Source organism: Cajanus cajan, chromosome 7 (genome assembly GCF_000230855.2).
Source record: "Cajanus cajan strain Asha chromosome 7, NIPB_CcT2T_4, whole genome shotgun sequence".
Classification (NCBI taxonomy): domain Eukaryota; kingdom Viridiplantae; phylum Streptophyta; class Magnoliopsida; order Fabales; family Fabaceae; genus Cajanus; species Cajanus cajan.
The window spans coordinates 51,437,715-51,464,439 of NC_138523.1; the positions used below are offsets into that span (position 1 = coordinate 51,437,715).

At 33.4% G+C, this 26,725-nt stretch overlaps 2 protein-coding genes, 1 long non-coding RNA gene and 7 other non-coding genes across 10 annotated transcripts; 1 reads left to right on the forward strand and 9 right to left on the reverse strand.

Moving 5' to 3' along the window:
• Positions 1-1,027: 1,027 nt before the first annotated feature.
• LOC109812206 (transducin family protein / WD-40 repeat family protein) lies at positions 1,028-5,949 on the reverse strand. The gene is made up of 11 exons (XM_020376124.3): positions 5,790-5,949; positions 5,350-5,524; positions 5,128-5,175; positions 4,854-4,973; positions 4,567-4,712; positions 4,248-4,395; positions 4,065-4,148; positions 3,545-3,660; positions 2,715-2,779; positions 1,672-1,762; positions 1,028-1,520 (listed from the first exon to the last, which is right to left on the reverse strand). Exons 2-11 carry the CDS (start codon positions 5,477-5,479, stop codon positions 1,296-1,298), a joined length of 1,173 nt encoding a protein of 390 aa, XP_020231713.1. The 5' UTR covers positions 5,480-5,524; positions 5,790-5,949; the 3' UTR covers positions 1,028-1,295.
• A 2,126-nt stretch (positions 5,950-8,075) lies between these two features.
• Positions 8,076-15,487, forward strand: LOC114916733 (Regulator of Vps4 activity in the MVB pathway protein). Its single transcript, XM_029274151.2, has 5 exons — positions 8,076-8,903; positions 8,988-9,315; positions 9,846-10,017; positions 10,113-10,253; positions 10,379-15,487. Exons 2-5 carry the CDS (start codon positions 9,224-9,226, stop codon positions 11,057-11,059), a joined length of 1,086 nt encoding a protein of 361 aa, XP_029129984.2. The 5' UTR covers positions 8,076-8,903; positions 8,988-9,223; the 3' UTR covers positions 11,060-15,487.
• A 2,439-nt stretch (positions 15,488-17,926) lies between these two features.
• LOC114916749 (small nucleolar RNA U36a) lies at positions 17,927-18,010 on the reverse strand. Its single transcript, XR_003805354.1, has one exon. It is a non-coding gene; the product is annotated as a small nucleolar RNA U36a (small nucleolar RNA).
• A 1,685-nt stretch (positions 18,011-19,695) lies between these two features.
• Positions 19,696-22,155, reverse strand: LOC145949596 (uncharacterized). The gene is made up of 2 exons (XR_014427963.1): positions 21,455-22,155; positions 19,696-20,203 (listed from the first exon to the last, which is right to left on the reverse strand). It is a non-coding gene; the product is annotated as an uncharacterized LOC145949596 (long non-coding RNA).
• LOC114916742 (small nucleolar RNA snoR97) lies at positions 20,598-20,704 on the reverse strand. Its single transcript, XR_003805347.1, has one exon. It is a non-coding gene; the product is annotated as a small nucleolar RNA snoR97 (small nucleolar RNA).
• LOC114916739 (small nucleolar RNA Z278) lies at positions 20,801-20,917 on the reverse strand. Its single transcript, XR_003805344.1, has one exon. It is a non-coding gene; the product is annotated as a small nucleolar RNA Z278 (small nucleolar RNA).
• LOC114916736 (small nucleolar RNA Z278) lies at positions 21,037-21,152 on the reverse strand. The gene has a single exon (XR_003805341.1). It is a non-coding gene; the product is annotated as a small nucleolar RNA Z278 (small nucleolar RNA).
• On the reverse strand, positions 21,277-21,368 carry LOC114916755 (small nucleolar RNA Z223). Its single transcript, XR_003805360.1, has one exon. It is a non-coding gene; the product is annotated as a small nucleolar RNA Z223 (small nucleolar RNA).
• LOC114916748 (small nucleolar RNA U36a) lies at positions 21,457-21,543 on the reverse strand. The gene has a single exon (XR_003805353.1). It is a non-coding gene; the product is annotated as a small nucleolar RNA U36a (small nucleolar RNA).
• LOC114916750 (small nucleolar RNA snoR134) lies at positions 21,751-21,888 on the reverse strand. The gene has a single exon (XR_003805355.1). It is a non-coding gene; the product is annotated as a small nucleolar RNA snoR134 (small nucleolar RNA).
• Positions 22,156-26,725: the final 4,570 nt, after the last annotated feature.

The following is a 26,725-nucleotide window of genomic DNA, read 5'->3' on the forward strand; positions in this document are numbered from 1 at the left end:
TTGTAATAGAAATAACATAATATTATAATCTGATTTTGATCACTAGCTTCAAACAAAATAAAAGAGAATTATAAACAATCTTACGAAAATATTATAATCTATACCGATTAGCAAACATTCTAAATGATAACTTTAAACAGTGGTCCTCGTCTTCGATTCTTCGGTGGTCAAAAGACTTCAAGTGCAGAAAGAATAAAGCCTCAGAACCAGAATATCAATACTAAGATTATTCCCAGCAGTTATATTATAGCTACAAAGCCAGTTTTTAAAACTGAGGCAAGGTTATATTGCACCAAGTTTATTTATTCATTGTAGCATCATATTTCCATGGTGATTGGTGGAGTTTTCGGCTTTTTCTCATGACACATGGAAAAATAGGAATAACTAGTAAAAATTTTCTTGCTGGCAAAAGGTATCTCCAATGATAATTTATTCGGCAGGAAAATGTGGAGAATAGTGAGAAAAAAGATTCTTTCCTTGATGACAGAGAAATAGTGAGGAAGAAGACTTTGGCTGTGTCTCCTTCATTTAAAAACTGTTTAAAATAATGCCATTAAACATTTTTTTTCTTTCTTTTTCCTTAAAAACTTCAAATTTTTATTTTATAAAATAGTTTTGAAAAACTAAGCTAAAAAAACACAATAAAAAATATCCAATCTTCAAGAAAATAAAAGGAGAAAAAAAAAAGAAAATGAAAATCAGATATCCAGTTTCCACAATCAGATCAATGTCAATGGGCTGCTATAAATGGGCATCTAACAATATTCACTGGGCTTTAGTCGATTTAAGACCACTAATTCCATAATTTGAAAGCTTAATGCATGTTGTGAAGTTTGCTTTTGTGTATCTTGTAGTTTTATTATTTTCTTAACTTGATCCTTTTTAATTTGTGAACTCGCTGCACAAATTAGTTACTTTTGGAAAACAAAATGATTTGACAAAATGCCTAAGCAGCTTTTTAGTGGATTGTTTTTTGTACCTGGTAACCATGTTAACTTTTAATGATCCATAAAAAAAAGTCCACAACGAATAAATACCACCTTCATGTACACATTTTAAGTCAGTATGAACATCAAAACCAATAATATTAATGGTGAAAAATAAGCTAAAACAAATTCTACCTTTCGATCTATAATGTCTCGGTCCAGGAAAAGCATATGCTACTACAGTTTTTAACTTTCAGCATAAAAATAACAATCTGAGATCTGTAGAGTAACACCCCGCCCTCCAAGGACATAAACACAGAGGGCTTCACTTAGATGATTGAAAACCTCATCCTACGCAACAGGGATTGCTTACCGAAAATTTTCAACCTCAAAAGCACAAGCTGTTCCATCAATTGAGGCCGAGACAAGGTAATCCCGATTAGCAGACACAGAAAGAGACTGAATGCAATCAGAGTGCCCCTTGAATGTTTTTACACATTCACCAGACCGACTATCCCACACTCTCACTTTACCATCCACACAACCAGTAGCCACATATGATGCACCAAGCCATGCCAAACATGTCACTCCATCCTGCCCACAAGGCAAAATTCCTTTATATCATCATATACGAGAACAAAAATTGAAAATTTCATGCCAATGTATAATTGCAAACAGAACTCATTTTGTCTCTAAACGCACAAAACAAACATGACACTTTGGACAGAACAAGATTCCAACAAACCTCGTGTTCACAAGTGCCTCGGGGTAATAAATGCTCTATATCCCAGATGATCAGATTTTTATCCATGCCTCCAACTGCCGCCCAGGAACCACTATCATAAATTTTAAGGGAAAAAATTATTCATGGCTCGCATCAAATTTAAAAGAACAAACTATTCATAGTTCCCCTTGTATAAGCTATCCATATTTAAGCAAGGTTGGGGTCATTTTGCTGTCAATTATTCCTTAGAAATAAGTAGAATTATTTATACAAACAGAATTTATACAATAAGCCAGTCACTGAAGGTTAGGTGAGTCTAACATAATAACATTTCATGATTCTTGAGTCACGGCACTTGAATTTTATTGGCTTAAATGCGTTTTTGGTCCCTCGAGTATAATAGTTGTGCGATTTTAGTTTCTCAAATTTAAATTGAGCGACTTGAATTTTATTGGCTTAAATGCGTTTTTGGTCCCTCGAGTATAATAGTTGTGCGATTTTAGTTTCTCAAATTTAAATTGAGCGATTTTAGTCTCTTAAGTATCATAATTATGTAATTTTTGTCTCTATAGTACTGTAATTGTGTGATTTTAATCTCTTAAGTATTGCAACTATACAATTTTTTACCTATTTAAGTTACATATATTAGTAATTTCAGTAATAAAAAATATATATCATTTAATGCATAAATGAAAATGATAATATATGTAATTAAATAGGTCAAAAATAGTATAATTGTGAATCTTAATGGGCTAAAATTACTTAATTAAAATCTGAGGAACCAAAATCGCACGAGTACAATACTTAAGAGACAAAACTTGCTCAATTTGAATCTTAGAAACCAAAATTGCATAATTTTAATACTCGAGAGATTAAAAAACGCAATTAAGCCAATTTTGTACCTCTTTATAAAAAGAAAAGCCTTATTTTATTATGTCTATAACCAATAAGACTATAATTTTGGCTGTAACATTATATTGGTGGACTTATGACCACAACCCCCCCCCCCCTGTCTTCAACAACCCGTGTCCAATAAAATTTCCACCGTGCACATGAATACAAACCTTGGTGCGAATCCAACACACTCTATGGAATCTGAATGAGAAGCAAGAGCATTATTATCAACAACCTGTCAAACATGAAACTCAACGTTTCTTAGAGACAAAGCAGAAAGCTAATAAAATCTGTAGCATGCAGAGACAACGGAATAATTAGGATATGCAGTCTCACTTACAACAGTATAAGACAGGCTATATTATAGAAGGGCGTAATTTTTTTAGAAAAAAAATGCTTTCATAAAACAGAAAAAAAGGTAGTGGAATTAAGTTGAAGACCGTCTCAAACTCATCATCTAGCTAGGTTACAAAACTGCCAAGTTGAATTTCTAATTACAGTCAAATCAAGCATCACTCAGACTAGTCTTACAATTGTGAAAATTAAATTATGACAAACTGACAACATAGTCTGAAACCAGTCTTGCTGAACGTTCTTCAATTTGTGATTCCCATACATGTTCACATGCTTGTTCTCATTAGCCCTTCACGGGAAAGGGGAAATCACGAGACAACAGTAATCCAACAAAAATTGTTTTTCACTCAAATTATTGCAACTGACGTTCGAGGTTATTATTCTTTGAGTAAATGCTAAGATATTTAGCATCAATCAATGGATTAGATATTTTACACTCAAATTTCTTTAAAGCAACTATTGTCTCTAACATTTAAGTACGACATAGAATAAAAGGTCATATGACCCAAATTTTAGAAACATTACACGAGTGAAGACAGCGAAAGTTTTCTCAAAATAACAAGTACCCAAAGGCAAAGACGCAACACAAGACAAATAGACTAAAGAAAACAGTGCAGTGAATATCAAATGCAATGAAAACACATACATTTCCTGTGGTGATATTCACAATATGGACAGATCCATCCTTAGAACCAGAAAGAGCAAGAGTTGAAGTTGAATTTATTGTCAAGCATGTTAATCCCTCAGTATGATATGGATGACCTAGAAAGCAAACTCAAGCACGTTGTCAAAAGCAAAAAGAAGACAAAAAAAAAAGAAAAAAAAATCTGCAGATGGAAGTAGGATTATTCGACATCAATTTTTTGTGAAACTATCATATGACATGATATACATCAAGTTTCACCTCATGAATGTTGTCCCTACTTGAAATGAGAAAAGAGATAAAAGATACCCGAGAAAATGCTTCAAATTGATTTTAAAATTGCTCAAACTACATCCCATCCCTTTTAATATCAGAAAATTCCAGAATATGTTTTGCAAATTACTATGGAGAATAGTAAGACCACAGCACATTTAGATTGGAGGCATGAATAATTAACAAAATGCATTACTGAGTAATAGAAAACAAACACAATAAGCACACACTTGACAAGCAATTCACATACCCTGCACAACATGAATGCTTTCTCCACTTCTAGGATTCCATACTCTCAAGGTTGCATCGTCAGAACCAGTACATATTAATTTCCCTTAGGCACCAAGTAAAAAGAAATTGAAGAGTGTAAAAATATATACCAGAAATAACAACATTTAACAAAAGATGCACCAAGATGAAGAGAAATTACTACCATCGGGAGTAAAATCACCACACGTTACACTATTGCCATGACCAATAAATGTATTAAGAAAGGCAGCCGTATCAGTATTCCACATCCAAATACTGAAATCGTCAGAACCAGCTAAGAGTAGGTGTCCTCTTGGATGCCACCTGAGCCACTGAAAGATTTCATGGCATCAAATTCAGCAACTATTTACAACAGAAAAAGGAAGAAAACTAAGGTTGAGTTTGGTTTGGTTCGGTTTTTGTTTCCAGTCCATGTTGATATTTTCTTTCAGTAATAAGTAATAACTACAAAAATAACACCATGTCTTCTTTAACAATCTCACCTCAATGCTCCCTCCAGGACCTTCCAGATTTATACCTTCAAAATTTCTAGATACATCCCATACTTTAATAGTTCCATCTAAGCTTCCTGATGCTAAACGCTGTCCATCATAGCTAAAAGCTAAACTGGATACAGAGTCTTCATGACCTGCACAAAATTAATAACAAACTCATTTGGACATTCAATGAATTGCCAATAATGTGATATTGACTATACCAATTATTATGTGACACTTATCCTAAATGGAAAAATATCCATCCATCGGTAACTCTAGTGTCAGGTAAGCACCTTGAAGCTCAAAAGCCCAATCCCCTTGACCAATCTTCCAGAGAAATCCTTTGTCATCACCGCCCCCAGTAGCCACCAGAGCCACATCTGTTGGGCTGCAGGCAACTGAGTACAATTCCCCTATACAAGAATTCATGAAAATATCATAAATTCCCTGGTAAAACCTTTCATACACGTGATATATGACTTTAAAATTTGAAAAAAGGAACAGAAAAAGGCTCGGCAACATCAGGATGGCTAAGCAGAACCGTAGACAAAAAGGTAGAAATCTTACCGGTATGGGCAGTGAATTTGTGCACAAAATCACCATCATCCTCATCCTCTGAAATGATTTAAAATAACATCACTACCAAATATATTAACACTCTGAAAAACAATTCCTCTCAATTCTAAGTTCTAGCATTAATGAAAGGATAATAGAGAAATCATACACAAGACAGGTCATATAGAAACACATTGAAATAACTGTTTAGAAGCATTTACAGCAAGTTCATACCGAGTTCAGAATCATCATCAGCTTCAGGAAGATCTTCATTATCCATGGCAACTTCATGGACGATGTCAGACGCATCAAGGAAAACTTCACCGTTATCGTCTTCATCATCATGAAGAGGTTGAGTGCTCATTGTGTTGGCTAAACTATCAATAAAACGTTTTCAACTCTCCAAAACCTGAAATAAATTCATGCAATAACTCTCAACTTCCAATTGCTTATTTCTTCATCCAACCAAATATTTTATATCACTGTTTTTTTTGCTACCTATAGGATGTGAAAAAACCTTTAAACTCATGAATAATAAACACAATAGTGGAAAATAATGATATGAAAACCGAAAAAAGAAGCCACAGGTAACTGTTGAATTTTAGAAGCTGGAATAGTGTGATGAAGAATATTGAAATTTGGAACAGAGAGAAAAGAAGGTAAAGACAAATTACCGGAAGAAAAGGAATGAAGACGAGACGACCTTTGGTTTTGCGCGCTGCTATTTGCTTCTCTCAGTTCATGTTCGTCTCTTACATTCAGCTCCAATGGAGGATGCCAAATACAACACTTGAAAACGGGTTACGGGGCTGGCCCATCATTCTCACATTTGGGCCTAACCTAAAAGGATAAGCATCATATATATACACCTCCTTTTCTTATAAGTACACCTCTTTTTAAAAATAAAAAAAATTAAAATTTTAAAATATTTTTAATTTTTTTTTTTTTTAATTTTACATTTAATTTAACACTTTTTTTTATATACCTCTTTCCCTTATTTCATATGCACCCCTTAAATTTTCTTCACCCCACCTATTTTGATAAGTAATTTTAACTATTTTAATTTTACATTATTCTTTTTCCTTTTCTCTTTTAATTTTCTCGTTGATTTCACTATCCGCATAGTATTCTAGAATAGTGAAAATATATTTTTCATAACACTAAACTTAATGTTAAGGTTTTTGGAAGAATGAAAGGAAAGGAAATACTGAAAGAAAAAATGCATGTAAAAACCGAAAATCGAAAAAGAGAAAGAATGAGGTGTATAAAAAGAAAAAAATAGTAAATTGAGAGTAAAAAATGTAAAATTAAAAATATTTTAAATTTTTTTAAAAAAAAATAAAGGAAGTGTACTTATAAAAAAAAGGAGGTATATATATCATTAGCCAAAGGATAATTATCATTGAATAAAATCAAATATTCAACTTTTTTTTTAATTGAAATTCATTTAATTTTTTTTTCCACATCGGGGCCTAAGGCTTCGACATTTTAAATCAATCGATAAATAAAATCTGATTAATGATAATTTTATCAAAAATTAAATTTGAATGACAATTTAACTTTAAATTGAGTACATAAATCTCTTGTACTTAAGTTTTTGGTTTGAAATTCATTTAATTACAAAACAAGTTAAGTTACATTTTTAACTTATGTGTCGAAACATGCATGACTTGTGAGATGGGGGAGTACTTTTTTATTTTTAGTATTAATAAGAATAAATGCGATACAAGTTACTACATAGTAATCGAATTAATTATCATACAAATTATCGATAATTTATAACATAATTACCGTGAAGGCCTTCAAAGAATCTAAAATTTGAAAGACATTTTAAAAAAAACAAAATCCCAAGGGCCATAATCCAGGGTAAACAGAAGACTCAAATGTCTAGTAAGCAGATTCAAAAACCTATATAAACATATAAATCATCGAATGTAGGTAGAGTTATAGCTTAATTAATGATTGCAATCGCATTCGGCATTTTTTTTTGTCACCTATAACTTGCTTATCATCATGTATATTTTACTTGTTAAGTGCATTCATTGTTGAAATCCCGTCCTTATGGAAAAAAATAAATTAAAAAAAGTACTCTTGTTGAATAATAATTTTTTAAAGTATTATCATAATCATGATAATTATTTTAATTCTAATATTCTATCTATCCTTCCATTTATATAAATCTACTCATGTATGATATATATTGTCAAATAAAGGTGTGAAAATGAACTTGAATCGGTTAATTCAATAAATAGGATAAATTAGATTTAAAAAAATTAGGCTAAAAATCATTTTAATCTACTCCAATCTAACCCAAAATTTTACTAGCTCGTGAACCAAAATTATTTTATAATTATTAAGACAATAAATGATAAATTTAATATTATATATTGTTAATATCTATTTTAAAGCCAATATTTTATGTGTATTGAGTTTTATTTTTAATTTTTATTGTTACAATTAATATACTTTATTTTATTTCTATTATTATGCATTATATTTTAATATTTTATAGTATAAATAAAAACATATATTTTCTTATTTTAGTTTATAGTCGTTACAAAGTTTTATTAGCTTATTATACACAAATTAATTTATTTTAATTATTTTTAATTTATTTATTTTAAAAATTGATTGATTCATGGATCACCACATTTGGCCCACAACCAGTTAGGTGTTGGATTAGGTTAGAAAATCTTCAACCTAATGTCAAATTGGTCCAATCTGATGACACGAAAATGTTTTGGTCAATGATGAATTGGTTTAAATTGACAACTCCAAAGAATATTTTTTAAGTATATATTTTGCTTAAAAATAATTGTATTTTTTTAAAAAACTTCTTATCAAAAGTATTCCTTTATTATAAAATTTTGTTACATTAAAACAAATTTTATCCTATTAGTTGCAAAGCTTAAAATAAAAATTTATATAGAAAGGATTCTTAAACAAACATGTCTTAAGCTAAATCTAATGCCCATTATTAGGTGATTAAGATGAAATAACATATGATAGATAAATTATCTTATTATTATTAGTTATTTGATGCATTGACTTGATATTATACCAATTAACTTATGTTTAGGTAACGATACACTTATGTAAAAGAAAATAATGATACATTTATCTTTTTTTAATAATCTTTTTATCATATAATACAAACTATTTTATTTATATTTTTTTTATCTCTCATTATGTATTAATAGCATTTTGGATCTAAATATATTTTTTCCATGATGAAAAAGAGATATAGAAAAATAGTAAAAATATGAAAAATTATTAGGGAGTGGTGACACTTGGTGCTTAACTAGTCCAACATAAATTCATCGGAAAAAAAAAATAGTCCAACATAATATGCAATTCAGTGTTTTTTTTTTTTCCTTCTTTTCCCCACATTGCAAAAACTTAAATGTACATCTTATAATGATTTATCGAAAACACAAAACATAGATAATTGATAATCTCGCGTAATAAGCTTTGTGGCTATATACACCAATGGTGCGATCCAAATTCATGGCATGCATACAAATATATAAAAGGAGAACTATATTATTGAGAATATGAAGTAGGAGCAGAAGAAGGTGACGATGTGGATGTGCTTAATGAATCTGAATATTACGCGTCATCACATTCGGGTTTCTTGCTTCTTAAGCAAGGGTCTCACCTTAATGAATCAATCCCCATTATTCTATTTTCAATGTCCTAACCTCACTGCAATTATCTCCCTACAGATTCATTCACAACATGTCAATGCTTCATTCTTTCTTCAACAAAGCCTTTAAACCCTCCAAATGGTACATCCTCTCTCCTTCATCTGCTCAACATTTATGTGTCTTCTGTTTAATTAAGACAAGTAATTTGTAGTGTTCCATTTTCAGTGCAACGTTGCTGAAACTCACGATTCCGCGTATTAAGTTGCTGAGAAACAGAAGAGAGGTTCAGTTGAAGCAGATGCGAAGCGACATTGCTAAGCTACTTGAGGCTGGTGAAGAAGCCAAGGCTTGTGTTAAGGCATAGAATAATACCCTTCATTTCCACGTGATCTATATTGTTTAATGTTTATGTTTCAGAATTTTGAACACGTTTCTGCATGGCGGTATAGGTGGAGCATGTTATGAGAGAGGAAAACATGATGACTGCTCAAGACATCATTCAACTCTTCTGTGAACTTATTGCTGTGCGCCTTCCAATGATTCAATCACAAAGGTTAGCCAAAGAACAAAGCTACAATCACACATGACATGACACAACATCCACATGCATCGATAAAAGTCAACATATAAAAGCCTGTGTGAAAAGGCAGTGTATGGTATTGGTAAGCTATAAGAGAGAGGAAGAACGATGTATATGAATGGTCAACTTGTTATTCAATTTGTTTGTTGTAAACAGAGCTGTTATGAAGAGTTCTTAAATATATATATGTTCAAATCTTTGAGATTTGAAAAGCATTTGAAAAATCCCCCTTTTTTGTTTTATACATACAAGGGCCTCTTGGAATATAAGCATAATGAGTAAAAGGTTTGAAGAATCATAAGAAAATCATCTGCTAACACTCTGGCTGAGGACACAACACAACACATTGTTGCAGTAACTCGACATGGTTTGACTAATTATTTGTTTTAAGAAGTTAAGCTTTTTACTTGCATTTTTGAAATCCAACCATTGTTAAAAAAGAAAAAAAAAAAAGGAAAAACTATTGTTTTCTAATTATACATGTAACTCTCAATGTTGTTCAGGGAATGTCCCCTTGATTTGAAGGAGGCAATATCTAGTGTATGTTTTGCTACACCAAGATGCTCTGATCTGCCAGAGTTGTTGCAGGTTCAGTTGCTATTTGCTTCCAAATACGGAAAGGAATTTGTATCTGCAGCAACTGAGCTCACCCCTGACTGCAGTGTTAATCGCCAGGTTTAGAATTATGCATACTCTTATTTAACAGTTAAGGTCAAAAGCTATTTTATTTTATGACATATTGACATTCTCTATGTGAATTGCAATAGCAGTTAATAGAGCTGTTGTCAGTTCAAGCTCCTACACAGGAAAAGAAACTGAACCTTCTAAAAGAAATTGCTGTTGAGCATAAGTTAGACTGGGATCCAGCTGCTTTAGAAACCAAGTTCTTTAAAAAGCATGAGGACTTAATAGTAAGTATAGCATAGTACTACTATTAAGAATTTACTAGCCAGATGAAAAACATAAAATGTCTATGGTATTGTTAGTTTGTTACTTCTTTTTAATACATTGTTTTAACATGTTCTTTCCTTGTCAGAGTGGCCACAATCAATTTTGTAGTCAATGTGAGTCAAAATTGCCTCTTCCTGAAGAAAAACACAATGAAGTTGATCTTCACTCATCAAGCCATTTTGGATCACTTGGTAAAAAGGAAAGTAAACAGTTTATGCCATTCACATTACGTCCATCCATATCACCAAAATTATTTTCTAAGAGATGTGGTTATTCACCCTCCTTGTCAGGGACAAGAACTGAAGCCAATCTAGATTTGCAAGATGTGTTGGTTGCAGGTCAAACTGCTGAAAATGCAGTAGCTGAAGCTCGCTCAGAGGCTAGTAAGCTTACCAAGAAAAATAATGCACATGTGCCAGATAGCAGCTTTGAGAACCCATTCTATGCAAGTGTTGCTAATAAATCTGAAACAGAAAGGGAACATTTCACTGAACAAAATGCTGCAGATGACTGTGATGGGGGTGCCATAAATGATGTGGAACATGAGAGTGCCTTCGCATACTCTCATTCATCAAGTTTTCCTTCATTTGATACACTCAAGGAAGACTTTGGTTCTTCATCCCTACACAATCATTCTGTACTGGATGACAAATCCTCTCATTCCCAGCTTAAAAGATTGCCTTCAGTAGATGATTACACGGGTTTCTCATACCCCAACTTATTCACCTCTCAAAACTCAAATGTTGGATCTCATACATTAAAATAATAAGCATTCCAGTCATGTTGTGCCAAGCAATTTTACTACAACTACACATTTTTCCTTTCAAGTCTTTCTCATGGGTGGGTATTATACTAATGCATAAGTTATTTGGATTTTTGGTCGAAAGCAAGTGGCTATCCTTATAACTGGAATTGTGGTTGTGTTGAATTATTTTGCCGTAAGCAATTTTAAATTTGATGTGTACCACGTCACTAGGTTTGTTATTAATGATAGATGATTATTGAGTTTGGCCAATAACATATGTGTCATTTAGCATGTTATGCCAAGTATCACTTAAAGCTTGTTTGGATGCAAATTTAAAAACACTTTTGAGAATTTCTACTAAAAAAATACTTTTTATTTTTAATAAAAAAAGTTCTTAAGAACGCTTTTAATTTATATTCAATTAGACTCTTAATAAATAATCTGCTTTTCCGAATGACCGATCCGTATGAACCAGTATTGTCACATCTCGTGTTACAGGGATCAGAATAAGCAGGTGTCTATTAAAAATTGATCAAATTATATCCAGTGTCTTGTCGATGATTAATTGATTAATCAGTTAGGGAGTTGGATGAATTTATTATCATGTTTTTCAATGTTTAATGGCATGCTTGTTTTACTCTCTCTCCCTAATGATACAGATACACTCTCCTCATGTTGGTAACTTGATATTATCACATAATAATAAATCCAATCAGAGGTTTCGATTAGTAGGTTTTTTTTTTTGGCAATGACAACAAATTTCTTTGGTAGTGAATCTTAATAATACAACCAACAGCATTTTTTGCAGTACAGTCCTCACTGTAACTGGAATACGTCTCTTAGTAAACATGGGGGACCATTAATTGCTATATACTAGTCTTCATCAACTAATATCTTTGAGGGTGTAAAATGCTATAGGATGCATAACCATATAAATTATATAATACTTCTTGTTATAGAGACAGTTAAAAGTCTGGAAGAAGACAAGTTTCCATTCTATATATATGTTGTACAGAAATCTCTCTTCCATTACATTAACTGCGTAGTTTCTTTCATTCTATTTTTTGTTAGTTAGTTGCTAGACTTGAATAAAGAGAACAGTGACTTCTTAATGAAGAGGGACACCATGCTTCTTAATGAAGAGAACAGTCCCTTTAAATGTCACCACTCACTTAGAGTGACCACCCTTTTTACTAACACCTTTTCATGCCTCAAAGGTCATTCATGCGAGAGTTCTAACCAAAAAGTTGCTTCTAGCACAAACAACTTGAGTTTAATTAGGAAACCCAAGTGTTGAAATACTGGAAGCCTGTTACTACTGTATTGGCAGGGTGCTAGCCAGGGATTTCCCCTTTTTTCTACCACTATATGATTTAATAGAGAAGTACTTACCATTAATTCTAGAGATAGTGGAGCCAGAGACTAAGGTTAGAGTTTTGGACTATGGTTCAACAGTGGCACTTGTTCCCCAAGGAACAAACATGGTTTCAGGAATAGAACATGGCTATAGTTTCCATGTTGTTGGTTATGGGTTTGGGAAATTTGACAAACTCATGGACGCCACAAAATACAATCTCATTGACCCTCAACTTCCAAATACAGTGCCATTGCCTAACTGTTCTTCATGCTAATTCTTTTTTATCTAAGTTTCCTTTGACAATTGATTCTGCTCTTTATGCTAGGAGTTTGGTTCATGCACTGCCTGCTGAACCGTCACCTCTCAGGGGGCATGGGAACACTTTCCATTGTGAAAAATCATAAGGGTTTGGAAAGAAAATTGCTACCTCCACCATTGGAGATGCTTACCTGCAGGTTGGAGAAAATTTTGGATTGTAGTATAACTTGCTCAATGTGGTAAGCGCAAATTTAAAGTTTTAAGTTTTAACTTATGTTATGGGATGTTATTCGCTTAGAAAAAAGCTATGTTTACGAGTGTATTGAATGTAATTGAATCCAGTTTTCCAATTTTTGTCTTTGCATTGCACTTTATTATAGCCATCCATGTGATGTCTTTTCTATGTACAATATTTAATCTTATTACACGTGCGTAGACAAGATTGGATCTCATATTTGTGTAATGTGCATTGACTTTAGCATGTCACGCTCCTAGAAATTTCACAAAAAGATGGTAATTGAAAGTAATGCTCTTAGATAAAATTTAAAAGGAAACAATAGTATTTTCTTATAAGGTAATTTATAATTTTTATAAGCATTAATCTTATTTTATTTTTATATTTTATCACCATTAAAGATTGTAAAAATATGTATTTTTTTGTTATTGAATAATGAAATCATACAAAAGAGTAGCATGTCAATGCTTATCAACATTTCAACCATACTATAAATAGCATATCAATGATGACCATCGTCGTCATCCATCATACAACATCTACATATATCATCACATATTGAAATACACATACACATTACTCTTCATACATCATACAACATACAATAGTGTCAAATACTTTATTTATGTTCACCAATCAACTCACAAGTCAACATATAAACATAATACAACTCGCGCTTAGTGAAACTTAACTCATGTTCAACACCATTGAGGTAATGGACTCTCTGTCTCGCCCACACCCGACGCCACCTAACATGACTAAAAGGTAGGGAACCCCTGGGACCTCACGATTGGCATGGTAAAACTTATGCCTAGCCTCATATTAGGCACAGAGTCTTTGTTTGACTCATGCCTAGCGTCACCCCAATGGCATCCAACGTCGTCTAGACAAAGAGCCTTTACCTTGATTATGCTTGGTGCCACCCAATTTGGAGCCTAACATTACTAAGTTAGAGACTTTTTAATACTCTCACATTCGATGTCATTCAAACCATATTTGACACCATCCCAACTCGAGATGAGTCTCTCTCCTTACACTTGGCATCATTGATCTTGTGTTTAACGTGAACGAGATAGAGAGCTTTAGTTAGAATTGCTTCTGACGCCATGAAGACGCACCTGATGCGATATCAGAAATTTGTAAATGCAAACTTAAAAAATTGTCTCAATCCACCTGAAATCCAAAACTTTCCAACAGGCAACATAAGATATCAAAGACATCAATTCTCAACTATTTACAACCAAAATGGCACATGCAACCAAGATTATGATCAAATCATCAAGTTCTCTCAACTTGTATCATAAGGACAAACCTCAACCTTTCATCATTCAACTAGAATCCAACCAACATAATTATCATTTAATGACAATTTATCAACATGCAACTCAAACCAAAAGAACCAAACAAATTTCTAGCTTCCCTTACCTTAACTCTAAGCCCAACCGAGAAAAATAACATTTTTCCTCTAGTCTTATGTTCACAATACAACCTGTTAAGTCAAAAGGTAATCCCCCAATATTTAGAGTTTTAATGCTAACAAATAAAGCATTTATATATAGAAGAAATGTCTACGAAAACGTCTTTGAAATGTGTCTTTTAAAGACTTATCATATGAAGTGTAAGGCGAGACAAAGCATGTATTCTATCTCATTTGGATTAAATATTTTTTATTTATTGAAACTAATGACAAAGTTTGCTTTGAATGTTTCATTCTTTAACAGATTGAATCAAAAAAACCATCTTAGAATTCATAAATCTATTAAAGAGAAGAACCATGTTTTTCATCAAAACCAAATTTCTAAAATCATAGAGAAAAGCAGATAAAGTCACTACAATAGTTGTTTTCCATTGACATTACTTCTGCAAGCTCCATTTGGTATGGAAAGTTGATACGTAGCCTCCTTAATCATATAAGAAGTACTATATGGTGAAATACATTTAATGTTCGCATTAAATGTATCCTAGTTCTGTAATTTGTAAACAGGGTGGAGTAGCATAACACTATCCGTAACTTTTTCTATTTCTCAACATTTCTGTATTTGGGTTTGGCACCCCTAGTGCCTCCTTAATACAAATTTCTCTTAGCTGATCAAAAAAAAAAAATGTGTCAAATGGTTACTTGTTACCAAAAGAAAAGACAATAAAGACAAACGAAACAAACTTGTGAACTGGAGAGACACAATTTACTAGAGAGACAATGTAGACACAATTTACTAGAGAGACCATATAGACACAATTTACTAGAGAGACACTAATTGTAATGCATTTGTACAAAAACACTCTTTGAAAATCTATTCTTTATTTTATACATTTTTTGCTTTGTAATCAGTTGTACAACATCTAAGTGAGACGAATACAACATTTGAGTAACCTTTATAATCATTATTATAAGGTTGAGCTTGAAGAGACTTGTTGATAGAAGAATACTTGGATTAAGTCTAGAGAAGCTTGTTGTTAAAAGAATATTTGGATAGTGGCTTGAAGATATTAGTTAAAGAACACTTTTTGTAAAGCCAAAAGTGGCTTGGAAAAGAACACTTGTAACTTTGAGAAAGTTAGTAAAACTCAATCTAGTTGGATTGAGGACTAGACATAATGTTTGTATTTGAGATGAATTAGTATAAAAATACTCAATGTTCCATATGTTCTTTTGATTGCTCTTCTAGCACTTCGTCTATTGTAGATACTACTTCAATCTCTTACAAAAAGTGAGTTTTTGATATTTACTATTCAACCCCCCTTTATAGTGACTATCTTTTCCCCACATAGCTCAACACGATATGTTTCATGCATAGTACAACACAACTCAACACAACATGCCTCATGCACCTCACAATAGAGCTTAACACAACATGCCTCATGCACCTCACAACCCAACTCAACATCATGCATCTTATCAACATAATTCAACACTACAACCTGTGTCATGCATATCATGACACAGTACTACAAAACAACATATTTCTCATGCTTTTACGACACAACACACAACATCTTAATCATATTCATTAAGCATTCTCACGTCCAATATGATCATCTCGTGCCTGACATCCATGCTTGGCGTCATTCACCCTACGTTAGGCATTAGTGAGATAGAGGGCCTCTAGCTCACTCATGCCCAACATCAATCCTCTTATACCTGACGAAAATGAGATAGAGTGTCTCTATGTAATCCATGCCAAATATTACTAATTTTGTGCTCGATGTCACCAAGGCAGAGAGCCTATGAACTACTCACGCCCAATGCCACTCATCTTGCACCTCAAGTCAATAAGTCAAAGAGCTCCTACTACAATCATGTATAGCGCCTCTTGTCCCACATCCGACATAACCAACTCAGAGAACTCCTACTAGAATCACACTTGAGGCTACTCATCCTATGCCAGCACCAATAAGGCAGAGAGCTTCTAACTTGCATTACACCTGATGTCATGAAGTTGCACTCGATGCAAAGTTAATTTTTGCACCCAGCAGCAATTTGGCTCAAACCAATAATAATCTAACTTTAATCTAAATGCAACTCTCAATTCAGCACTCATACATCACAAACACCTCAAAATTATCAAAAGGAACAACATGCAACCATAAGAGATCACAATTCATCAAATTCCTTCTCATTCTATTCAAGAACAACAAAAATACCAAGATTAAAAAATCAATCCTCTTCAAATTCAACAATTAAAACCACCAATGGGAAAAACATCTAAAAATTAGCACATGTAACTCAACAAGTTTAATCTACAAACTTCTCTTACCTCGAATCTTATAGAGAAGAAGAAGAAAAGGAAGAATCAACAGAGAACATGACCTCTTAGTTCCCATTGTATAGCAACTACAAGCCTCTAATTCCCATCTCTCAGGTTCGAAGTCAGAAGGAAAAAAGATCTCCTTTTGCTCTAGAGTTTGTCTTTCTAAAATCTCTCTAAAGTTCTTTAAGATATGAATTTACGAAATTCAAATCTTAAAAAAATCTTATACTTTTTCTTAAACTTAATCAACTTTGACATCAACTCAAAATAACTCCCAAACAACTAAACTCATAAGAATTTCTTAATTCTTAGAGTTTTAAAACATTAAAACAACATATCACATAAATCACTTACTTAATAAAATTAAACAAGTAATAATTTAATACACAATGCTATAATGAATATTAAACTTAAATATTATATTTTCTATAGTTTTTAATTATTTTATTAAAAATATTTTTCATCTAATATAATAATTCAAATAATTACTTAAAATTATATATATATATATATATATATAAATCATTATCATGTATATATTTATAAAAAACATTTGACATATACAATTAAAATATAGGATAATAAAAATAGTCACTAAATATTATCGTTTCTGGTATTTTTTATAAAAAATTAAGTTATAGTGTATTTTTAAACTATAACTTATTTTTTAATTAAAAGAAAGACTAGAGATGGTATAATAAAAATCTTATATTTTTATTCTTTCAAATATAAATTTAGGTAAATTTATTTTTAGTTGTTCAAATTTAAAATTAATCTTTTAAAGAAATTTAATATCAAAAACCTTTGTTTTAATTTTTTGTTCATATGTTATTAATAATTTTATCTAACAAAACTCATTTATCATATGTCTTACAAAACTTACACTTATTAGTATCATGATCAATGAAAATAACACATTAAAGTCAACTTATATTACACATTTGTCATAATCTGTATTTTCTAAAGTATTTACTTGTTATAAAAAATAATGAGATTCACATTTGATTATTACTCTGAGTGTATTATAATAAATACTTTAATAAAATATTTTATGATATAAATTCTATTATGAAAACTATTAAAATAAATTTATTTTAATGAAGAATCAAACTCTAAATTGAATGAATAATGTGATGATTGATTTTTGAGAAACAAGAAGAAAAAAAACTCATTGCCTAAAGCTGAATAGAGATCCTCCAACTTCAGAAAACAAAACACATAATAATTAAAATTCAAAGAAATTAAAACATGAGAAAAAGTAAAAAGTTTTTAGAAAATATATCAAATCATAGATCATATCAAGAAATTCAACTATTTTTTAACCGATGAAGCGAAAAAAAGTCAGAAGCGCAAATAATATTAAATCGTCGCCAAGAAATTCCAAAAAAAAAAATCAAATTCTAAATTGAACGTATCCTATGGTGATTGTTTTTTGAGGAATAAGAAAGTACTCATTGCCAAGTAAAAAATAGTCATGTGGACATGTGGTGTTCGAAAGACTCAATAAATTATATATATATATATATAAAGAGAGTCACAATCCGTTGTTATTCTGTTTAAGTCTAAAAATTTATAACAAATTTTACATTTTTAATAAAAATAATATAAATTTAATTGATTCAATTATTAAATTATGTAATATTATATTTAAAATTATATATAAAAAAAATATTTACACATAATATAAATATTATATGTTAAAGTAAAAAAAATATAATAAATTCTAAAATCATTTTGAAATTGCATATAATTTGATGTAAATGATTTTAATTATAATATTGGAATATAATATCACATTCATCACCGATTATTATTTTCTTTATATTATTGTGGGTTACACTTTTCTATTTTGTTAATATATTTTTTTATTGAGTGTTTTAACATATATAATACTGTTTACAATGTTCTTAATTCAATTTAACGTATTGAGTTTTATCTCAATAATTTTTATTTTTAAAAAAAATATTATTCAACAATATATAATGATTTAAATACTTTATCTTTTATAGTTTTAATTTAATTAATTGATAAAATATATTATTTTGAAAATCATCATTAAAATAAAACTTAATTAAGTGAGTTTTGACATTTTTAAAACTAAAATTACAATATCTTTATTTTATTTTAGACTTGTGTTTTTTTTATCTATCAAGTAGTATATTCAATTTCAATCTCCAAAACTTTAATTAAACAACTTTATTCAAAGTATCACAATTTAAAATTTTAATTATTTTAAAATTGTATGTTATACATATTATATTTTAAAATTATACAGTTGTTAATATATATATATATATATATATATATATATATATATATTTATATTATAATTCTAATTCATATTTCAAATAATATATATTTATTAACTTCAAATCATTATGTATAATGTTAACAAATTTTCCAATAAAACCCAAAACCTAATAGCTCAATATTTTTATATTTTAAAAATATTATTTAATAATACATAAATAATAACAGTTATAAGTTGAGGCATAATTCCTCTTATAGTTTTTTTATTATGACATTTTGCATGTATTATCCTCCACTATATTTGTAAAGCAAATTTGAAATGGTGTATAATGTAACTATAGGATTGTGGAAGATAGGTCTCTTGCCGCCTTTAATTTTCTTCTCAATAGAATTATTTCACAAAACTTGCCGTAATCAACTTTTTCTAAGACCTAACACTGTTATTGAGATGTAAATCTCGAAATAATGCTTCCTTACTGCCGATTAAAAGTCACATTTTAGTGAACTTACTATTAAGTCAAATCTAAGGGGAAAAAACTCATTGTGATATCTACAAAATGTTAATTTACACAAACACTGATAGAAAAAGAATGCTACTGCTATTATTTTATGTTATTTTTACAAAAACCAATATTCATCTTTAAAAATAATGCACCACCGTTTCTAACATGATATTTTCTTTCTATCGATATAATGGAAATATATGGCTTAGATTTAACGTGAATATTAATCTAACAAATTGTTTCTTGCGTTTGAAATACTGGAAGGGTGACTGATAATCGGATACTCGTATAGTCCATTGAATAACTGGAGGAAAATGGGGAATAACATAGATCTTCGAATAAAATAAATATATCATTAACTGTACAAAATTTTAAACATAAAACTCAACATTGGTGTGACAGATAAGATCAAGGCAGCACCGGCCGCATATGAAAATTGCATAAATGCATTAACTGATAGTCTAACAAGAAGCTCATATGCGCAGGCACAGCCAAGCGATTCCCAGCCCCATTTCAAAGCATGCAAAAGCAGTCATACACTATTCACTACCATAACTTCATAAACTACCGAACTGCATTTTCTTCAGAATCTGATACACTAATTCCAAGCATTCATGCAATCATCTATATCAAGTGCCAAGTGCCAATAACTAGCCCATTTAGAAGTAACTCGCAAGCCAATAGCTAAAGCAACAAAAAGTGGGATTGGAAGCCTCATTTCTCTTGATTTAACTTCTCCAACTTCTTCCCCTACTGAAAGCATTTTCGAATACTGATATATGGCTAAGGCCGTGTATGAAACAATCACCAAAACTAAGCCAAGGATCCCAGACACAAGCAGAAAAACAGAAATATTACAGTTCGGTTAGTCAGTTTTACCACTGAACTTCATTTAAAGTATACACTTCCTGCAACTAATGATAGAACATAAAAGTTCGTCCCGAGCTCTAATGGGCTATTTGCAGGCTTTCAAAAAAAATAAATAAATAAACATGAACCAACAGAATCAGCCCACTGTTGTACCATAAGGTAAAAAAAAACACCAGCAACCACAATATTTTTTCAAATAATGGAAACAAAACAGAAACTAAGTACCAATTCCGATTCAATATGAGCACTCAAAAACATAATTAAAAAAAAGGTAATTAAAATTGAGCAAATTGAAAAGAAAAAAACAAAAAAAAAATATTATATATAATTTCAAAATAAATGTAGTGCTGTTATTTGACTCCTATCTCGTGGGTTAAACAAGAGACGAAGCAGATGACAACACTCAATCTATGAGTTTTTCAGACCCAGAACCAATTAAATAGGCACAGGGTATAGTTAAAACTCAAGTCTAATTGGATTAAAAAAAAATAGACCTAACCAACACAACTTTAACACAAACAACTGCAAAAATACTAGGTAACCTCAGATTGTTCCTAGATGCTATTGGAAATGTAGTAACACCAAGTAGGTTCACCCTGAAAACAGGGTCTTGGATCAACTACAATCCCTAGCAAGTTGGATTGTCACATCATTGGTGAATTTGTAACATGTTGTTACCAAAAGCTTTACGGACTACTTTAAAGCATTCAAAATTGGGAACTAAATAATAATAATTAAATCACTTAAATCTATAACACAATTTCACAGAGTATAATGCCTCAGTTAAATCCCTTGTTATCACATGAATGTAGCTTCACCAAGTAGGTTCATCCTGAAAACAGGGACTTGGATCCACAACACCTCAAGCAAATTGGATTATATCATCATCAGCAACCTCATGAACAGCAAACTACCAAATCACAAAATAATAAATCCCAGCTATTAAATTAAACAATTAACTACACAATTAAATAACAAACATTAAAACAACAAAAAAAATGATAGAACAATGTCGAGAAAGGCTCAGAGATACATAACAGCTCTATCAATCACAAATTTTCAGAAGCAGAACTGGCATAAAGCTGAATAGAAATCATCATAGCCAAGTTTTAAAAATCAAACACACTTCCTAAAGTAGAAACATATTGAAACAGATAACAACAAAAAAACATTTTTAAAAGAAAATTATCATACCATGGCTCATATCAAGAAATTCAACCATTTGAACCAATTATGCTTCAGTGCCGAAACTCAGAAGCGCGGATAATACAAAATCATCGCCAGTTAATTCCAACAAAAAAAAAAACTCTAAATCGAATAAATAATGTGACGATTGTTTTCAGAGGAACAAGGACGGAGTCACTGCCCAAGCGAAAACAATCGCGGTTCAATCTGCGCCTCTAGGACTAGCTTGGGTTTCAGAGGTGTTCGAAAACAAGCTGAAGGTATAGCGAGGCAAAATCAAAAGGCAAGAGAAAGAATTGAAAGGGGAATTTGGCCGTTACTTTGACACAGATCAGCCGTGGAAAATTGGGGCTAAACTGCAACACGAACGGCGGCGATTTGGCACGTGCATCGGGGCCTTCGCGTCATGGGGAACTCAGAGAGGCCCGGGAGGCACCGTGCGGAGAATTTCACCAAAACTGAAGGGAAATTAAGCAAACAAACCTTGAAAGTGTAGTGAAGATGCAAAACCCTATTCGATGCGAGGGTTATATAGGCATAATAAACCCTAAAATTTCTCTCTTGGCAACGGTGGAATGTATTGCTGCGTCTAAGCCTTACCCGACCCGATTGGGTTCGGTTTGGCCATCCCATTTGGGTTCAAGTCCAATTTTCAATGCTTGCATTTCGGTTACATCGTGGGTAATATTTATTTTAACAAAATACAATTTATATTTATTTTTCAGTTTTTGTGCAATAGCAGGAGAAATAAGAATGACAGAAAAATGTTAAATATGATAGATTGACAGTTGATTTGAGAAAGAGAAATATAAAAATAATAATATTATAAAAATTATATGAATGTTATAATTACTCTTCTTCTTTGTGTGTTTGGTGCGTATAATAATTCTTATTTTAACAAGTGTGGAAATTTTATAACAAAAAAAAAAGCATTTTACAGTCTAATTGAATTTTATTTGAAGTTAATTTTTACATAATATATTCTATTTCTATTATTTATTTTGATACCATGTTATTTCAATATTTTAATTAAATTTATGTAAACAACTATTGAGTTGTAAATTTAGGCGTATTTTTTTTTATTTGATTTCTTGCATGAATCTTCCCTCAGTTAAATGTTTTTAAGTATCTTTATATCTTATCATGTAAAAAAAGCATATTTCTTGCATGTATCTGCTAATTTAAAATGAAAAGCATATTTATTATTAAAAAAAATTGATAGAAGATAACTTTTTTCAAAAATTGTGATTATTGTAAAATATACTTGATCAATCATAAATGTTTTCAAGATATTTATATATGTTTCCTTGAGAATCAAATAATTTTTATTATGTTAAATAATTAAATAAAAAGATCGTGATATTTTTTATTGCAATAAAACTTTTTTTAAATAAAAAATATTAAATTCTCATATCCTTAGAACAAATTTTGCAAGAAAACTTATTAAAAAGTATTCTCAAGAAACAATATTTCTTAAAAATATTATTTTTTAAAAATAATAAACTAAACATGAAAAAATATCCTCAGCTCTAATTCCTTCTAGAAAGTGAAAACTTTCTGCATAATAAACATCTCCTTAGACTTGGAGTGTCTAAGACTGTAGAGGATGGTCACGCTTTTATTTTTCTTCTCATTAGAGTTATTTCACAAAAACTTAACCTATCGACAGATTGATCCTTTTTAGAACCCCGTTATTAAGTTGTAAATTTAGAAATAACACATTACATTTACTAATATGATATTTTCTATCTATCTATAATGGTGATATAAATATACGCTTGTACAAGTGACTCAAAAATAGCAAATGTACCTGTCTGAGGGCACACTCGTAATCTTCTGTGGTGAAGGGCCGAACGGAACTTCAGGTGGATTCTTCAGAGGGGGGAGGTACCTGCAAAAGACACTCTGACGCTCAAGTTAGGACAAGCACGATTTTCTAGGGTAATAATTGAACAGTGACTTACCTCGTTACATGTGATCTATTTATAATACCTGACATGAGCCTGAGCATGGTGAGCTTTCTCTGACATTTACCAAATTAGATAATACGATGTTAATCGGCTGATTATGTCTTAATCATGTACTTGTCCTTGCTAATCGTGATCATTGCCGTAATCCTTGCTTTATCCTTCGGCTCATTACCGAGCCGACAAGTAAATGCTTGGGTTGCTGGGTGTCTTCGGCCGTTGGCCGGGCCGACAGGCATTTGTTCGGTTATCCTAATTGGTCGGTGCTTGGCCGAGTTGATACGTAGCATATGGAGACGCATCTTGCTGTTCTTATCGATCTTCAGCCGAGCCGAGATTCCTAGCGGACTCTTCTTGGCCTTCGGCTGTATGCCGAGCCGATGTTAACGTCGAGGTTTGTGGGCATGTTTCAGTCCGCATGAACGACACGTGTTGGTCCACGTGACCGATAGGATCCCTCCGGTACACAAGCCCCCCAGCTTTGAGGAGTGAAATGACACAAAGGATAAATATGATGTTTCGGTTGCGAAAAGTAGTGGGAAATGTGGGGAGTTGCGAGTATAGGGTGCGTGTTTTTGGAATACGAAGAGTTGTTCCCTTTGAGGGAAGGCAAAGGGTTACAACTGCTGGTGGAACGCGAAGGGTTGTAACCGTTGAGCATTGATGACATGCTAAGGGTTGTAACCGTTGGGCATTGATGACATGCTAAGGGTTACAACTGCTGGCGAAATGCAAAGGGTTGTGCCTTGTGGACCATTGGATCTAATTGATCCAACGGTGTACGAGGGGGTGTGGCGTTCGATATGGTTGCAAGGAACGCCTATAAATAGGCGTGTGGGGGGGTCCCAAAAGATACGCGTTTATTGTTTGCTCCGAGCCGAAGTTAGTGCAACTACAACGTTCAAGCGTTATTTCATCTAGACCGATCAAGCTCAAGCTCCACTTCTAGGTACCTTAATATGACAGATGTAAATGTTGTTCAGATCGACTCCTCTAGGGACACAGGTGATTCTGCTAGTGCTGGGTCGCGAGTAGCGCTGGACCGACACAATGCATCGGCCTCGGCTTCCAATGGAGCTGATAATGTAGAGTCCATTTCCGGGTCCGAACGGTCGCAGAGTGGGAGTGACTCGTCGTCAGCAATAGTCTCTTATGATCATCCGAGCAGGGGTGGCGGGTCTTCCAGGCATTTTGCTCCCATAGGGACCCCTGCGTATTCATGGGTGCACGGGGAGGTTGGCAGCGTGTATTCCCGGTATACCGATAAGAACTCTATTGTTCAGTTCATTTCGGCTGTGAAGTTCCTGACCTTTCCCGAGGAAGAGGAACCTTCCCCCATTTTCTTTCAGCCATGCCGAGGCGATGGAGGGCCGAACCCCGATTTCGTATACTTGGACCAAGGAACGTGCAAGTACCAGTACTTCTACGTGTACGATTACATGTTCCGGGATCTGAAGGTCACGCTTCCGTTCGATGATTACTTCGTGGGTATACTGCGACTTTTGAACGTGGCACCGAGTCAACTCCATCCAAACACTTGGGCGGCCATGCAAGGTTTTCGACAGCTTTGCTTGGCAATCAACATTAAGCCAACCCCGCATTTATTTTTATATTATTATTCGTCTCGGCCGACGAAGAAGGTTAAATGGTTGTCGTTGGTTCGGCACAGTGATTGCTTGTTGCAACCTTTCACAACGTCCTACAAGAATTTTAAAGTAGGATTTATGAAGGTGATGATTCAGCCGTTGACAGGGAAGAAATATTTCTTCGATGCTGAAGGGAATTCACTATTTTCGTTGTATTGGACTCAGAAGCCGAGGAAGTACGACACGGTGTCCAAGTGTCGAATGTCCCTGGAGGAGAGAGCGAGTTTAAATTTTTTGGAGAAGCTGCCTCGGCCTTTACCATGCCGTTCTTTGGTCCGATTGTGTGAATCGGCCAACGTAGTCGAAGAGTTGATTGGTATAGTACCTTTCCTACTTGTTTAAATTCTTGCCTTATCATTGATTTTGACTAATGATGTGCAGGAATCATGGCGAATTATGGAGAGGACGATCTGGACATCCACACGCTGATCGGGAACCAAGTGGCGGCGGCCACAGTGAACAATACCCCGGCCAGCGTGCACGTCTCTGGGAATCAATCGGCTCCCCAAGGTGGTGGGGCGGGACCAACAGCCAAACCAAGGAAGGGAGGCAAGGGTGCCACCCGGCCCCAAAGCGAAAAAAGACGGCCCGAGGACTCGAGGGCCGAGGAAGAGAGCCGTCGGGCCAAGCAACAATGCTTGGCCAATCCGACTGTTCCACAAGGCTTGGTTGGACCAAGCTTCCTGGCTAACAATGTTAACGCTCTGGATTTTCTGAGCCAAGACTTGACCTCCGAATCGGGTCAAGGAGTTTTGAGTCGCATGACCTCGGCTCATAAATGGAGCTTCTTCTGTGAGTTCCAAGTGCGTGTTGTGGCCTTGGCGCAAAGCATTGTGATGGAGCCGAACGGCGAGGCCGATGGGCTTCGTCGGCAACTGGCTGAGCAGGAGAAGTCTCTCCAAGAGACGTTGACGGCGCTCACTGATGCCCAAACAGCCAATGGCAAGTTTCAGGCCGAGTTGGATCGCCGGGGGCGAGTTGCTGACGACCTGGCTCTGAAGGTCCAACGTCTTGAGTTGGCCTTGAAGACCGAGGCGAAGAAGGTTGCTATACTGGGCAAGGGGTTGGATGCTGAGAAGATTGCCTTCGGGGCCTATAGGGAAAAGGTACGCAACAAGGTCCTCTCTCAGCATCAGGTTGGGTTTGCCCAGGCGGCTCAGCAGGCATGCTTCTTCGGCGACTTCCCCCCTGAATTTCATCTTGATATGACAAAGGATTTCTTCCAAGGTAAGTTGGTGGACTTGACCTCCATCCCTCCAGACCAACAAGTCGGCGAGGAAGCTCTAGCACGGCCAACTGGGCCGAACGAGGAGGAGACGACGTACGAGGAAGGTGCGTCTGAGGACGGCCCGGTTCAGGGGGAACCGGAGGTGGCGTCTTAAGCTTTTCTTGCGTTGTTCTTTTTTGCAATGATGGGCCGATAGTGCCCTTTTAATGTACTTTTTTGGGCCGATAGTGCCCTGTTAATGAACTTGAAATTCGTTTGTTGCCGTATAAATTTAAGAGTGTACACTAATTTAAAAAATTGTTTCTCCCACGTTTGGAATCCTGGAAAGGGTGACAGATACTTAAAAGCCAAACACACCTTAATGCATATAAATTTATTAACTAATGGCCAGGAATAGAATAGATCTTTGGATAAAATAATTGTTATAAAGAATTATTTG